This window comes from Salmo trutta, chromosome 6 (genome assembly GCF_901001165.1).
Source record: "Salmo trutta chromosome 6, fSalTru1.1, whole genome shotgun sequence".
Lineage (NCBI taxonomy): Eukaryota > Metazoa > Chordata > Actinopteri > Salmoniformes > Salmonidae > Salmo > Salmo trutta.
This window is the reverse complement of record NC_042962.1, coordinates 30,552,768-30,567,218: the sequence shown is the minus strand read 5'-3', so window position 1 is coordinate 30,567,218 and position 14,451 is coordinate 30,552,768. Positions and strand designations below refer to the sequence as shown.

General features: G+C 40.6%; 1 protein-coding gene across 3 annotated transcripts in view; it reads left to right on the top strand.

The window, feature by feature from the left end:
- Nucleotides 1-13,432, top strand: part of esyt2b (extended synaptotagmin-like protein 2b) — a 51,869-nt gene extending 38,437 nt beyond the window's left edge. For all 3 annotated transcript variants that reach the window (XM_029756155.1, XM_029756156.1, XM_029756154.1), the window contains 7 exons: nt 4,367-4,516; nt 9,458-9,840; nt 9,956-10,054; nt 10,601-10,732; nt 10,982-11,087; nt 11,717-11,766; nt 12,202-13,432. In XM_029756155.1, the coding sequence (XP_029612015.1) occupies nt 4,367-4,516; nt 9,458-9,840; nt 9,956-10,054; nt 10,601-10,732; nt 10,982-11,087; nt 11,717-11,766; nt 12,202-12,247 (966 nt within the window). In that variant the 3' untranslated portion in view covers nt 12,248-13,432. The remainder of the gene's footprint in view (nt 1-4,366; nt 4,517-9,457; nt 9,841-9,955; nt 10,055-10,600; nt 10,733-10,981; nt 11,088-11,716; nt 11,767-12,201) is intronic.
- Nucleotides 13,433-14,451: the final 1,019 nt, after the last annotated feature.

The window sequence follows — 14,451 nt, the reverse complement described above, 5'->3', positions numbered from 1 at the left end:
GGTCTCAAAGTTATTGAAGGAATCCCTCAAATTGGATAAAGACATCCTTGTAGACCGCTCACATACGGGCTCTCAAGCAAGAAAGCCTGCCGGAAAACCTTGCGTTATTGTGGCTAAACTACACTACTATCAGGATTGTATGGATGTTCTTCGGCGTGCCAGAGAATTTGGCCCACTTCGATGTAACAGAGCACCCATTTCTATCTTTCCAGAATATGCCCCCAGCGTTGCTCGTGACCGTGCCACTTTCAGCGACGTTAAGAGTCTGCTCCGTGGACGATCAACGTTCTGTATGATGTGGCTTTACCTACCCGGCTCCGTATAACATACAACGGCACCGAGGAAGAGTTCCAAGACCCCAATAAGGCGATGGCCTTCGTAAAGTTGAACATTCCACCGAGGTCGGACGAAGCAAATGGCTGAAGGTTCACCTATTTGGCGATTTAGGGTAATGGACGAATGTGTCTACCACTGCTGACTCAGTCTCTCTTTTGTAGATACTGTATAGTGTTGCCAGTGGTATCAGTTGATATATCGTTATTATTAGGTAACATTAGTGCCTTAGTTCGGGTGAGTCAATTCTCCTTTTGTTTTAACGTTTTATTTTATTTCCATGAAGCTGCTCATTTCTATTTCTCAATGGTACCCGTATCCAGGGTAGATAAAGCCCATTTCTATTATTAGGTTATGTCATTTCTTTAAAGAAGTTGCTGCTAATTTAGTGGTATTGCTGTAAGATGTGATTTATAAAATGTTTTATACTTTCTTTTAAAACTGCCTAGTTTTGGGTTGTAAATGGGTATTTCTTAGTTATTTATAATGCGCAACTTGTTTTAAATCTTTTGTTATTTCAGCAGGGCTCTCTACTCGATAGGTTTAGTGTTCCCCACTACAAGCACATCATGTGTGGATATCTTTACGTAGGGATTAGCGGTCACCTTGTTCTATTAGGTGAGCAGGGTGGGTTATCTTTTTCATACCAGACTTCAGAGTATTTTGTGTTAGTTTTTTATTGTTCTTCAAACTTTGCGTTTTTTATGTGCTATTTTTGGGAAAATGTTTAATGGATCAGTTGTTATTGTAATCTGGCATCTATCCTTTTCCCGCCTGACTTTACATGGCTAGGCCTAATATCATGAGAGGGACAGCTGATTGCTCGGTCTCTTTTGCTAGCTGGAATGTTAAATCTCTAATACTAGGTGGTGATATGAATTGTGTACTGTCGCCCAATCTGGATCGCAGCTCTCCTAAGGTTTCATCAAAGACAGTATCCACAATTCAGCTATTTCTTAAGACATATGGCATATCTGATGCGTGGCGTTTCCCGCAATCCCACAGCTAGGGAGTATTGTTTTTTTTTCTCGCCAGTTCATAAGACCTTCTCACGTATAGACTACTTTTTCCTAGACAATAGATTTTTGCCACTTATTACGGAGTGTGATTACCAAGCTATAGTCATTTGGGATCATTCTCCTCTTACTATGAAACTACTTATACCAAATACACAGCCTAATAAATAAGAATGTGTTCTTAACTGACTTGTCTAGTTAAATAAAGGTTAAAAAAAATATTATAATAATGATCGCCCTTGGCGGCTTAACTCACTACTGCTATCAGAAGAAACCTTTCTTGCTTTTATATCATCTCAAATGTAACTATTTCTCGAGTTTAATCAATCCACTGGAATGTCTCCTACAACAGTATAGGAATCAATGAAGGCTCATCTAAGGGACCAAATTATTTCATACAGCGCAACATCATGGAAGTGCAATATTCAACGCCTAGGGGGAACTTACAAAATCACAGATTTACTGAAACAACGTTTAACACTTCAGACAGTTTTTTTTTTTCTTCTTTCAACTCGACAGGCTGAAAATCTAATTAGTAAATCTTGATTCAAAAATGATGAACATGAAGAGAAATCAGGGAAAATGCTAGCCCACCAGAACTGCAAATCAAACCATACCTGAGAACTGACGAGCTGGGTAACAAATGTAATTGATAATTTAGAGGTCAATTCATGCTTTCATAACTTTTACTCACAATTATACACTTCGGAATCCACTGGTAATGCTAACTCACTCCACTCCTTCTTTGAGAACTTCCTACAGTTGAGCCTGAGATAGCTGCTGAATTAGAAGAACAGTTCTCTGTAAAAGAGATTGTGTAAGCAATTAAATCTATGCAGTGTGGTAAATCCCCTGGACCCGATTTCCGAGCATTTTTTTTTTTTAATACTCAGATTAACTCTCTCCTTTCTTGCTTTCCGTATTTGAGGAATCATTCTCCTCAAACTCTGCCATGCAAACTTATGTTAGTCATGTGCCCTTCAGAGTGACTACACAGAAATTTAAATATTTGGTAATTTGGGTCACACACAATTTCAAAGATCTATATGAAGCTAATTTCTCTCCCTTGATACTCCGGCTGAAACAGGATCCTGAACACTGGGATTTATTTTCTTTCTTTGGGCGGAAGAATTAACACTTAAAATGAATGTATTACCTACATTTTTATACTTATTTCAATGTATTCCTATCGTTCTGACAAAATCTTTTTTATCTCAGTAGATAAACTGATATCTGTTTTTATCTGGAACCACAAAAACCCTTGGATCTGTAAGAGCGTATTGCAGATATCTCGCCCCCAGGGTGGTTTAGCACTTCCGAACTTTCAATATCATTACTGGGATAACAATCATTCTATATTGGATGACAGAAATCCTTGATGTTACAGGTCCAAAATGGTTGACCTTGGAGATCTCATCCTGTGGGCCTACCTCCTTATCTGCCATACTCTCCTCAAATCTTGCATTAGCTGAGCCTGTTTCCAAATACACTAAAAGCCCTATTAAGAAACATTCTAAAAAAAATCTGGAAACAGTTCATGGGATCGTTTGGTCTCAGTGAATTTTCAACTTCTGTCCCATTACTAAAGAACCATGCATTCTCTCCATCATTATTTGACCAGGCGTTTCATATCTGGTCTGGAAAAGGGATCTCCTCACTGAACGACTTGTATATTGATTTGGATTTTGCATCTTTTGAACAGTTAGTACAAAAGTTAAATATTCCTAGATCCCATTTCTTTAGATACTGCATTTGCGTAGTTTTGAATCTTCGTGCTCTAGTCACTTCCCATCACGCCCACCTACCTCCCTTCTAGATTCTATTTTTAAAGTGAACCCTTATATCAAAGGTGGTATAAGCTTGATCTATACATTATTAAACTAGCACAATCTGGATTCCCTGCACTCTCTTAAGAACCAATGGGAAGAGGATTTAGGTGAACAACTTTGAGACTAAATTTGGCAGAGTATGCTTCAGAGAATACATTCTTCATCTATATGTTTAAGACATGCTGTAACTCAATTTAAAATAGTTTGTCGGCTGCTTTGCTCAAAGGCAAAAGTATCCAATAGACTAGAAATAGATCCCAATGTGACTGACGTTAATAGGCTCCTGCTACTTTATTACACACTTTTTGGACATGCCCGAAATAGACAGATTTATGGATATCACTTTTTGAGACGTTTTCTTAGATACTGGAGAGACCTATAGAACTTTCTGCCTTTATTGTGTTATTCGGAGTGGCACCACAGGAGGCCCCTCTAAACAGTTATATCGGCAACATGCTGGCATTTACTACTTTTCTAGCTAGACGTCTTATACTATTTAAGTGGAAGGATCGGTTTCCTCCTTCTTTTAATCATTGGATAAAGGAAGTTAAGCAACATCTCAAGCTAGAGAAAGTACACTACTCCTTTAGGGGATCTGCAATTACATTTTATAATATCTGGCAACCTTTCCTATCCTTTGTAGAAGACACGGACCCAGCTTATTTCACAACTCCATAAACCAACCCGAATTTGTATAATTCTTTTTACTATTTTTTTTTTACTTTTTGTTTTATAATATATATATCTAGATAGATAGATATATATAAAATTATTATATATATATATACAATTATTATTATATATATATATATATATTTTTTTTTTTTTCGATTATTCATTGTATATCATGCCTGCTGGTTTTAGTGTGGGGCTCTGTTAGAGCATGGGGGGTTGGGTTTGATTTGATTTGGTAGGGGATCTGTGTGTTCTGCCCTCTACCTGTTATGTCTGTTATCTGTATAATCATACAAAATGCCCCAAAAAAAACCTTTGTAAGATTTTTTTTTTTAAAGAATGAGGCTGTAACGTAACAAAATGTGGAAAAAGTCAACGGGTCTGAATGCACTGTATTTCTATACACTATGTACTTTAGACATATCTGATGTTTTTGCATGGGTCAAACATTAAGTGTATGTGAATTATAGGATCGCTAATATGTTAACCCTTTGTTGGACTGTCTATGCCCAGGTGAAGGACGACAAGCACAAGTGCACCCTGGGTAATCTTACAGTCCCCTTGAGTGGTCTGTTGGTGGAGGAAGACATGACGTTGACTCAGCAGTTTTCCCTGAGGAACTCTGGACCCAGCTCCACACTCAAACTGAAGTTGGCTCTCAGGGTAAAGATATTTATAGCTGCCTCCCAAGTGGCACGCTATTCCCTATGTACAGCTGAAGTCAGAAGTTTACATACATAAGATTTAAGTAATTAAAACTTGTTTTTCAACCACTCCACAAATTTCTTGTTAACAAACTATAGTTTTGGCAAGTCGGTCAGGACATCTACTTTGTGCATGGCACAAGTAATTTTTCCAACAATTGTTTAGAGACAGATTATTTCACTTATAATTCACTGTATCACAATTCCAGTGGGTCAGAAGTTTACATACACTAAGTTGACTGTGCCTTTAAACAGCTTGGAAAATTCCAGAAAATAATGTCATGGCTTCTGATTGGCTAATTGACATAATTTGAGTCAATTGGAGGTGTACCTGTGGATGTATTTCAAGGCCTACCTTCAAACTCGGTGCTCTTTGCTTGACATCATGGGAAAATCAAAAGAAATCAGCCAAGACCTCAGAAAACAATTGTAGACCTCCACAAGTCTGGTTCATCCTTGGGAGCAATTTACAAACACCTGAGTGTACCACGTTCATCTGTACAAACAATAGTACGCAAATATAAACACCATGGGACCACGCAGAAGTCATACCGCTAAGGAAAGAGACGCGTTCTGTCTCCTAGAGATAAACGTACTTTTGGTGCGAAAAGTGAAAATCAATCTCAGAACAACCGCAAAGGACCTTGTGAAGATGCTGGAGGAAACAGGTACAAAAGTATCTATATCCACAGTAAACAAGTCCTATATCGACATAACCTGAAAGGCCACTCAGCAAGGAAGAAGACACTGCTCCAAAACCGCCTTTAAAAAGCCAGACTACGGTTTGCAACTGCACATGGGGACAAAGATCATACTTTTTGGAGAAATGTCCTCTGGTCTGATGAAACAAAATATAGAACTGTTTGGCCATAATGACCATTGTTATGTTTGGAGGAAAAAAGGGAAAGATATGTGGATATATTGAAGCAACATCTCAAGACATCAGTCAGGAAGTTAAAGCTTGGTCGCAAATGGGTCTTCCAAATGGACAATGACCCCAAGCATACTTCAAAAGTTGTGGCAAAATGGTTTAAGGACAACCAAGTCAAGGTATTGGAGTGGCCATCACAAAGCCCTGACCTCAATCCGCTAGAAAATTGGTGGGCAGAACTGAAAAGGCGTGTTCGAGCAAGGAGGCCTGCAAACCTGACTCGGTTACACCAGCTCTGCCAGGAGGAATGGGCCAAAATTCACCCAACTTATTGTGGGAAGCTTGTGGAAAGCTACCCGAAATGTTTGACCCAAATTCAACAATTTAAAGGCAATGCTACCCATTACTAATTGAGTGTATGTAAACTTCTGACCGACTGGGAATGTGATGAAAGAAAGACATAATTCTCTCCTATTATTCTGACATTTGACATTCTTAAAATAAAGTGGTGATCCTAACTTACCAAAGACAGGGAATTTTACTAGGATTAAATGTCTGGAATTGTGTAAAACTGAGTTTAAATGTATTTGGCTAAGGTGTATGTAAACTTCCGACTTCAACTGTAAATAACTACTGTACTTTTGACCAGGGCCCATAGAGCTCAATGTTTTAGGGAATAGGGTGCCATTTGAGATGCATGATTGAAATGTGTAGATAGAACTTCCCATTGCAATGTACACTGTGAAGGGGTTACTGTGAATTTGACAGTAGCTTACAGGCAGCTTGGTGGCAAGTAAAATTCTGTATTTCATATTGCAGTACAACTACTGTAATATAAATACGGTATCAGAGCAAGTACTGTGTAATGACACAGAGCACAATACCGTAAAATTAGTGAATGAATGGATGGATCAATTAATTCAATTCATTGAGGGGAGGGGTTTCTATTTACAAGGGATTGGTGCAAGCAGGTTGGCTGCTAGGTAAAGTGTTTACACATTACAGTAGTGATGTTAGGTTTAATATCGAAGCCCCAAGGCATGCGTCGAAATCGCTAAGCAGTGTACTTCAAAGTAGTGTGCCGATGCCTGTATCACTTTAACAGAAGCATATGATCAATGACGTCCGAAGCTTTGTTTCGTTGAACAACCCCCTGATTGGTTTGGTATTCGTTTTGGTGGAAGACAGGCTACGCTGCGCATGCGCAATGGCATGTGGGACCTCATCTATAATAATTTGGCTGCTCTAAATTATTTTGACCAGCAGGTGCCACTAATGTACACTGTGTTGAACAAAGCCTTGGGTAATAAACCTATTTTCAACACAATTTGCTGGAAAGCCTAAATGCTTCAATCAATGAAATGTATTTATTAAGCCCTGTTTAGATCAGCAAATGTTACAAAATGCTTAAACAGAAACCCAGCCTAAAACCCCAAAGAGAAAGCAATGCAGATGTAGAAGCAGGGTGGCTAGGAAAAACTCCCTAGAAAGGCAGGAACCTAGGAAGAAAACTAGAGAGTCCTCTTCTGGCTGTGCCTGGTGGAGATTATAAGAGTATATAACCATTAAGGCCAGATCGTTCTTCAAGATGTTCAAACTTTCATAGATGACCAACAGGGTCAAATACCACAGTGGTTATAGAGGGTGCAACAGGCCAGCAGTAAATGTCAATTTTCTTGCTTTTCATAGCCAAGCATTCAGAGAGAGAGAGATGGGAGAATTGGATGGAGTATACTTAAGATTACACAGGACACCAGATAAGGCATGAGAATTACACCAGATAGGACAGACCCTAGTCCCCCGGCACTTAGACTATTGCTGCATAGATACTGGAGATTGAGACAGGGGGGTCAGGGGACAGGAAGATCACGTCAGTGACTCAACCCACTTGAGTTCAGTATAGCAGAAAAAAACCTGGCACGATGTGATATACCCCTCCTAGGGACGGCATGCGAGAGCACTAGCAAGCCAATGACTCAGCCCCGTAATAGGGTCAGAGGCAAAGAATCCCAGTGGAGAGAGGGAAGCCGGCCAGGCAGAGACAGCAAGAGGGGTTCGTCACTCCAGTGCCTTGCCATTCACCTTTGCACACCTGGGCCAGACAACACTCAATCATAGAACCTACTGAAGAGTCTTCAGTAAATACTTAAAAGGTTGAGACCAAGTCTGCGTCTCTCTGGATCGGCAGACCATTCCATTAAAATGGAACTCTATTGGAGAAAGCCCTGCTTCCAGCTGTTTGCTTCTAGGAACAATATGGAGGTCTGCGTCTTGTGACGTGTAGGTATGTACGGTAGGAGCAAATCCATACAATGCTTTGTAGGTTTACAGTTAAAACCTTGAAATCAGCCCTAGCCTTAACAGGAAGCCAGAGGCTAGCACTTGAGTATTATGATATTTTTGGGGGGTTCTGGTCAAGATTCTAGCAGCTGTATTTAGCAATATCTGAAGTGTATTTAGTGCTTTGTCCGGTAGCCTGTGAGTAGAGCATTGTAGTAGTCTAATCTTGAAGAAACAAAACCATGGATTAGCTTTTCTGCTTCATTTTTGGACAAAATGTTTCTGATTTTTGCAATGTTACGAAGATGGAAAAAAGCTGCCCTGGAAATATTTTTGATATGTTCGTCAAAAGAGAGATCAGGGTCCAGAGCAGTTTTATTAGAGACGACTGTACAACCATCAAGATCAAACTGCAGATCTCTTTGTTGCTTGGAACCTAGAACTAACATCTCTGTTTTGTCTGAGTTAAAAAGTAAAAAAATCTGAAACACAGGCTTCCAGGGTAGGCAATTTTGGGGCTTAACCATGTTCCACCGAAATTTACAGCTGTGTGTCATCTGCACCATCTGCATAGCAGAGAAAGTTGACATTGTGTTTCCGAATGACATCCCCAAGAGGTAGAATATTGTGAAAACAATAATGGTCCTAAAACGGAAGCTTGAGGAACACTGAAACTTAAAGGACAAACCATCCGCAGAAACAAACTGATATCTTTCCGACAGATAAGATCTAAACCAGGCAAGAACTTTTCCGTGTAGACCAATTAGGGTTTCCGATCTCTCCCAAAAGAATGTGGTGATCGATGGTGTCTAAAGCGGCACTAAGGTCTAGGAGCACGAGGACAGGAGCAGAGCCTTAGTCTGAGGCCATTAAAAGGCAATTAACCACCTTCACGAGTGCTATCTCAGTACTATGATGGGGTCTAAAACCAGACTGGAGAGTTTCATATACATTATTTGTCTTCATGAAGGCAGCGAGTTGCTGAGCAGCTTTTTCAGTTTTTAAAATTTTCAGGGTCAAGGTTTGGCTTTTTAAGGAGAGTCTTTATTACTGCCACTTTTCGTGGGTTTGGTACACATCCGGAGGATAGGAAGCCATTTGTTATGTTCAACATAGGAGGGCCAAGCACAAGAAGTAGCTCTTTTAGTAGTTAGTTAGAGTAGGGTCCAGTAAGCAGCTGGACTGTTTTTATTCTCCTCAATCAAGTTGGAAAAGTCGGCTGATCGAGCAGCAGTGAAGGCTTTTTGATATTGCACGATAAGTCTTTCCAAGCTAGATGGAAGACTTCCAATTTGGTGGAGCTCCATTTCCGTTCCAATTTTCTGGAAGACTTGCTGCCAGTCCAAACTGTTCCCTATACAAATTGATGGGGCACTATTACCACATAGGAATTCAATTGGTATAGCATTCTCAATCACGGATGCAACAAATCTATCAATCTTCAAAATATGTTAATGAGCCAGAAACAACAATACCAGGCACCCACTAGTGGTCAAAAGGGTTTTTGGCGCTCCAAAGATATGATACAGTACTGTATTCTGTGGGGTGGTATTACAAGACCTCTCAAAATACAGCAATACTTTGCCCCGCCCACAACATTTTCCCCCAATGCTTTAGAATTGACAGTATGCTGCAGCAAAACGTTTCAGAGTATTTTACTGTAGACCCCAAATTACCATCTTATTTACAGTTTTCCATTACAGTGTACAGTATTCTTAAGGTACTGTGCTCTGCTCGTCTGTGTCGTAGGTTCTGTGCCTGGAAAAGCAGACAAGTGCGTCGGACCAGCTCTCCTCTGTCCGGGTGAGGAAAGCCAGCGTGGTCAACCCCACCGTCCCCTCCCAGAGACTCTCCGCATCGGAGTCGCCACTCCCCCCAGCCTACACCACCCCAACACCACCCATGGAGGCCTCCACCCACTCCCTCCATCGCAGGGAGGAGCGAAAGGAGGAGCCGTACGGAGGCAGCCCCATCAGGAGCACCCCTATCAGGAGCACTTCCAACCTGAGCACAACCATATCCAACTCCCAGAAACACCTGCCCCATAAGGACTCCATGGCCAGCCTGGCCTCGGACATCTCCCTGCCCTTCGCCACCCAAGAGCTGCAGCAGAGGCTCAGGCAGCTGCAGAAGTAAATCCCACACACATACTCACGTGCACACACATGCACACACACACACACACAATCACAATCACTATCATGAGGTAAAGTAAAATCCCTAATCTGTGCTGTGTTGCATTTTCAGTGGGTCTGCCCCTAGTCCGTACCCCCTGGGGGAGATTCAGCTGACTGTCCGCCACAGCTCCCAGAGGAACAAGCTCATCGTGGTGGTGCACGCCTGTCGGTCAGTGGCCTCATGTATCACACTAGACTAGCCAAATATACTGTATAGGCCAGGTTCCTGGACACAGATTATGCCTTGTCCTAGACTAAAAAGCATGCTCAGGCCTCCCGAGTGGAGCAGCGGTCTAAGGCACTGCATCGCAGTGCTTGAGGTGTCACTACAGACCCAGGTTCGATCCCAGGTTGTGTCACAACCGGCCGTGACCGGGAGTCCCATAGGGTGGCGCACAGTTGGCCCAGCGTCGTCCGGGTTAGGGGAGGGTTTGGCTGGGGGGGGCTTTACTTGGCTCATCGCTGGGGAGTTGGAGCAATGAGACAATATCGAAATATTGGGGAGAGAAGGGGGGGTAAAATACAAAAAATATATTTTAAAAATAATGAACATGCTCAATGGAGATTCTCCATTGAAAGTGCCTTAGTCCAAGACTAAGCTTAATGTGTGTCCAGGAAACCGCCCCTCTGTGTTCATTTCAATTATCACAATATCAGGACATACTCTGTTCAGATTTCCATGTGCCTGAATGACCCCTGTACATTTTGCCCTCAGAAACCTCATTGCGTTCACTAAGGATGGATCAGATCCTTTCGTTCGGGTTTACTTGCTCCCTGACAAGAGCCGGACAGGCCGGAGGAAAACCAGCACCATAAAGAAAACCCTGAACCCTGTGTATGATCAAACGTGAGTTCTGACTCGTACTTTCACTGTAGGCCACCTCCATAGAATTACATATAGAACTTATAAGTAATAGTAATATACTGTATATGATCTCTATGGCCACCTCCTACATTCAGCAACTATTTAACCATCGCAGCCATTCATCACATCATGTATTATATTCATTCATCACCCAGTATCACTGCAGTAGGAAATCATCACTCAGAAATAAACAAAGGAGAATCCTAAAGCGTGTGTTTTGTTAATCTGCAGGTTTGAGTTCAGTGTGTCCATGGTGGAGCTGCAGAGGAGAACTCTGGACATCGCTGTGAAGAACGGAGGGAGTATACTGTCCAAACACAGAGGACTCCTCGGGAAGGTAGTGTCTCCTCACAAAAGATAGTCTGTTCCAAATGGCACCCTATTCTAAATCAAGGGTTTACGATTAGTAAAGCTCAAACCAAGTTTATTCACCCACTGGGTCACACAGCTGCATATAAGACAAAGACATGTTCCCACCAGCACAAGTATATATACCCCAATTTAGGGGAATTTTCTTCATTACACATCTGAACAGCCAATATACCTCTGTTGCTAGACAGAACTTTAGTGATCAGTTCTTTCTCACTTCATCTGACCTTGGCCCCAAATTCCTCACTCCTCCCCAACTCATGGCTGTCCTGTTAACTTGCACCAGACTGTGGCCCTTCTCCTTCCCATAGGATCCCTGATGTCTAACAATATTATGTTCTGACAGAATGTAAACGTTCTACATTCCCCTCTCTCCCTCAGTGACGTGAATAAGGATGTTTCATATTTTCAAGGTTACAAGTCAGAATCCATCACTATATAGTGCAATACTTCAGAGCCCTATGAGCGCACTATGTTGGGAAAAGGGTGCCATTTGGGATACAACATTGTTGTACTTTAAAAATGAAGGACTTTTTTTTTTCATGATGAATTATCTGATTGTTGTTGACTCTAGCAATGCTACTGTACTTATTATAGGTGATGGTGGATTTGAGTGTTGAGGATATATCTAAGGGCTGGACACAATGGTAAGATGCTCCTGTACCCAATTTGTATTGTCAGCTCTGTGTTGTATTTGTGTTATGATTTGATACAAATTTGATTTGGTGAAATTAACTAGGTTGTTTGTTGTTTATTCCATGATTACATCTTTGGGTGTGAGACAATTGCTCGAAAAAATCAGATGTGTCATCTATTATGATACAAATACAATCAAAACCAAATCAAATCAAACTTTATTTGTAACATTCCCCCGAATACAACAAGTGTAGACTTTACCGTGAAATGCTTACTTAAGGGCTTGAAAGTAAGCATTTCACAGTAAGGTCTACACTTGTTGTATTCGGCGCATGTGACAAATAAAGTTTGATTTGATTTGGATTGTATTTGTTAGTCATATTTTAGTTTCTGCCATTGCCATTTGTCGCTCCACTGGTGTTTTAACTCCTTGTTTTGTCTTGTAGGTATGATCTGACTGAAGATGGCAACCGCAAAACAGTCCAGGCATAGAGAGGTAGAGAATGACACAGGAAGACCGCACCTCCATCATCATAAACGCCAACTGACATTCATAGAAACACACTCTGCTTTCATATAGTGTTATCACTTATCAAAGGGCACATCATTTTCCTTTTCTTTCTTTTTTTCCATTTAATTTGTGTGTTTATCATGTCGACCTAAGTAGAGATACAACTTCAGGTTTAATATAATATGCTGTTCCTGCAGTATTCAACGGCGTCAAAGTTTCGCAGAATTGTCCTGTTAAAAGCAAAACATTTATCAGAAAATGTAGGTTAATGTGTCAAAAAAGCACATTTACTGCCTTCTTTCTAAGTTGTCAATGTTTATATATGTATAACTGGTCTAAAATTGACTAATTAAGATTTGCAGGGATTTCATTTTTATTTGTTACTATTGAAGGAAATTATGTTGAATATCTATTGATGATGTGAACAAATTCTCATCAAAGGGACAGATATGGCTACTATGGTAGTTACAAGCCATGAACATGGATGATCAGTTCATTTGTTTTATGTATTTTTGTCATGTAGTGTTATTTGGTCTTTGTTTACTTCCATGTGTTTTCTTCATGCTAATTAACATCAATTACTAGTACAGTGATTCAAAGTCCTACCACTGAATGCACATCTAAAAAGGATGAAATTGTGGTTCAGTATATTCTATACCGTATATTTTGAGGGATTCAGTGCAATATAGGATTATGTTGAGATGGAGGGGTATATGTCAGGGCGGGGATATGTTCTGCTCTGGTGTACATTATATCTAAATAGAGATAAGAGTTTGATTATTGTAATAAATAATTTGTAAATTAATAGAGGTTAATATATTAATGGTTTCTTACAACAGACGTTATGGTCATTTTTGAGCAACATTGTGTGAAGTTTTTTATTTTATTTGTGGAATGATGACAGAATGTGTCGTAGGCTACTCCTGTACGTAAAGCCATACAGTGTATTCTGTTTTATCTTGAAACACTTCCATATTGTGCATTACAAACATGTTAAATCCTCTGTCAGTTATCTTTCCTGTGCCTTATTAACATTAAACACCTTCACATTCACAAATGTACATGAAACCTTTTAGCATCAATAGTTTAAGTTTGGAATAAGTATATTCATGGTTTGTTTTGAATAATAAACAGTTGTTTCTCTTTAATTAAAAAAGTATCTTGTTTTGAGGTGTTGACTGCAATGACTTGACTCCCCTGTGAAGTCGCTCTGGATAAGAGCGTCTGCTAAATGACGTAAATGTAAAAGTTGCCCGGCCCTAAATTCATTGTTAGCCTTTGTGAGACTGCAGCCTACTGAATTTACAGTGCATTCGGAAAGTTTTCAGACCCCTTGACTTTTTCACATTTTGTTACGTTACAGCCTTATTCTAAAATGTATTAAATTAAAGTTTTTCCTTATCAATCTACACAATACCCCATAATGACAAAACGAAAACGGGTTTTTAATTTTTTTGAAGTACCTTATTTACATAAGTAATCAGACCCTTTGCTGTTAGACTCAAAATTAAGCTCAGGTGCATCCTGTTTCCATTGATCATTCTTGAGATGTTTATATACCTTGATTGGAGTCCACTTGTGGTAAATTCAATTGATTGGACATGATTTGGAAAGGCACACACCTGTCTATGTAAGGTCCCACAGCTGACAGAGCATGTCAGAGCAAAAACCAAGCCATGAGGTCAAAGGAATTGTCTGTAGAGCACCGAGACAGGATTGTGTCGAGGCACAGATCTGGGGAAGGGTACCAAAAAATGTCTGCAGCATTGAAGGTCCCCAAGAACATAGTGGACTCGATCATTCTTAAATGGAAGAAGTTTGAAACCACCAAGACTCTTCCTAGAGCTGGCCGCCCGGACAAACTGAGCAATCGGGGAGAAGGGCCTTGGTCAGGGAGGTGACCAATAACCCGATGGTCACTCTAACAGAGCTCCAGGGTTCCTCTGTGAAAATGGGAAAACCTTCCAGAAGGACAACCATCTCTGCAGCACTCCACCAATCAGGCCTTTATGGTAAAGTGGCCAGACAGAAGACACTCCTCAGTAAAAGGCACATGACAGCCCGCTTGGAGTTTGTCAAAAGGCACCTAAAGGACCCTCAGACCATGAAAAACAAGATTCTCTGGTCTGCTGAAGCCAAGGTTGAACTCTTTGGCCTGAATGCCAAGCGTCACGTCTAGAGGAAA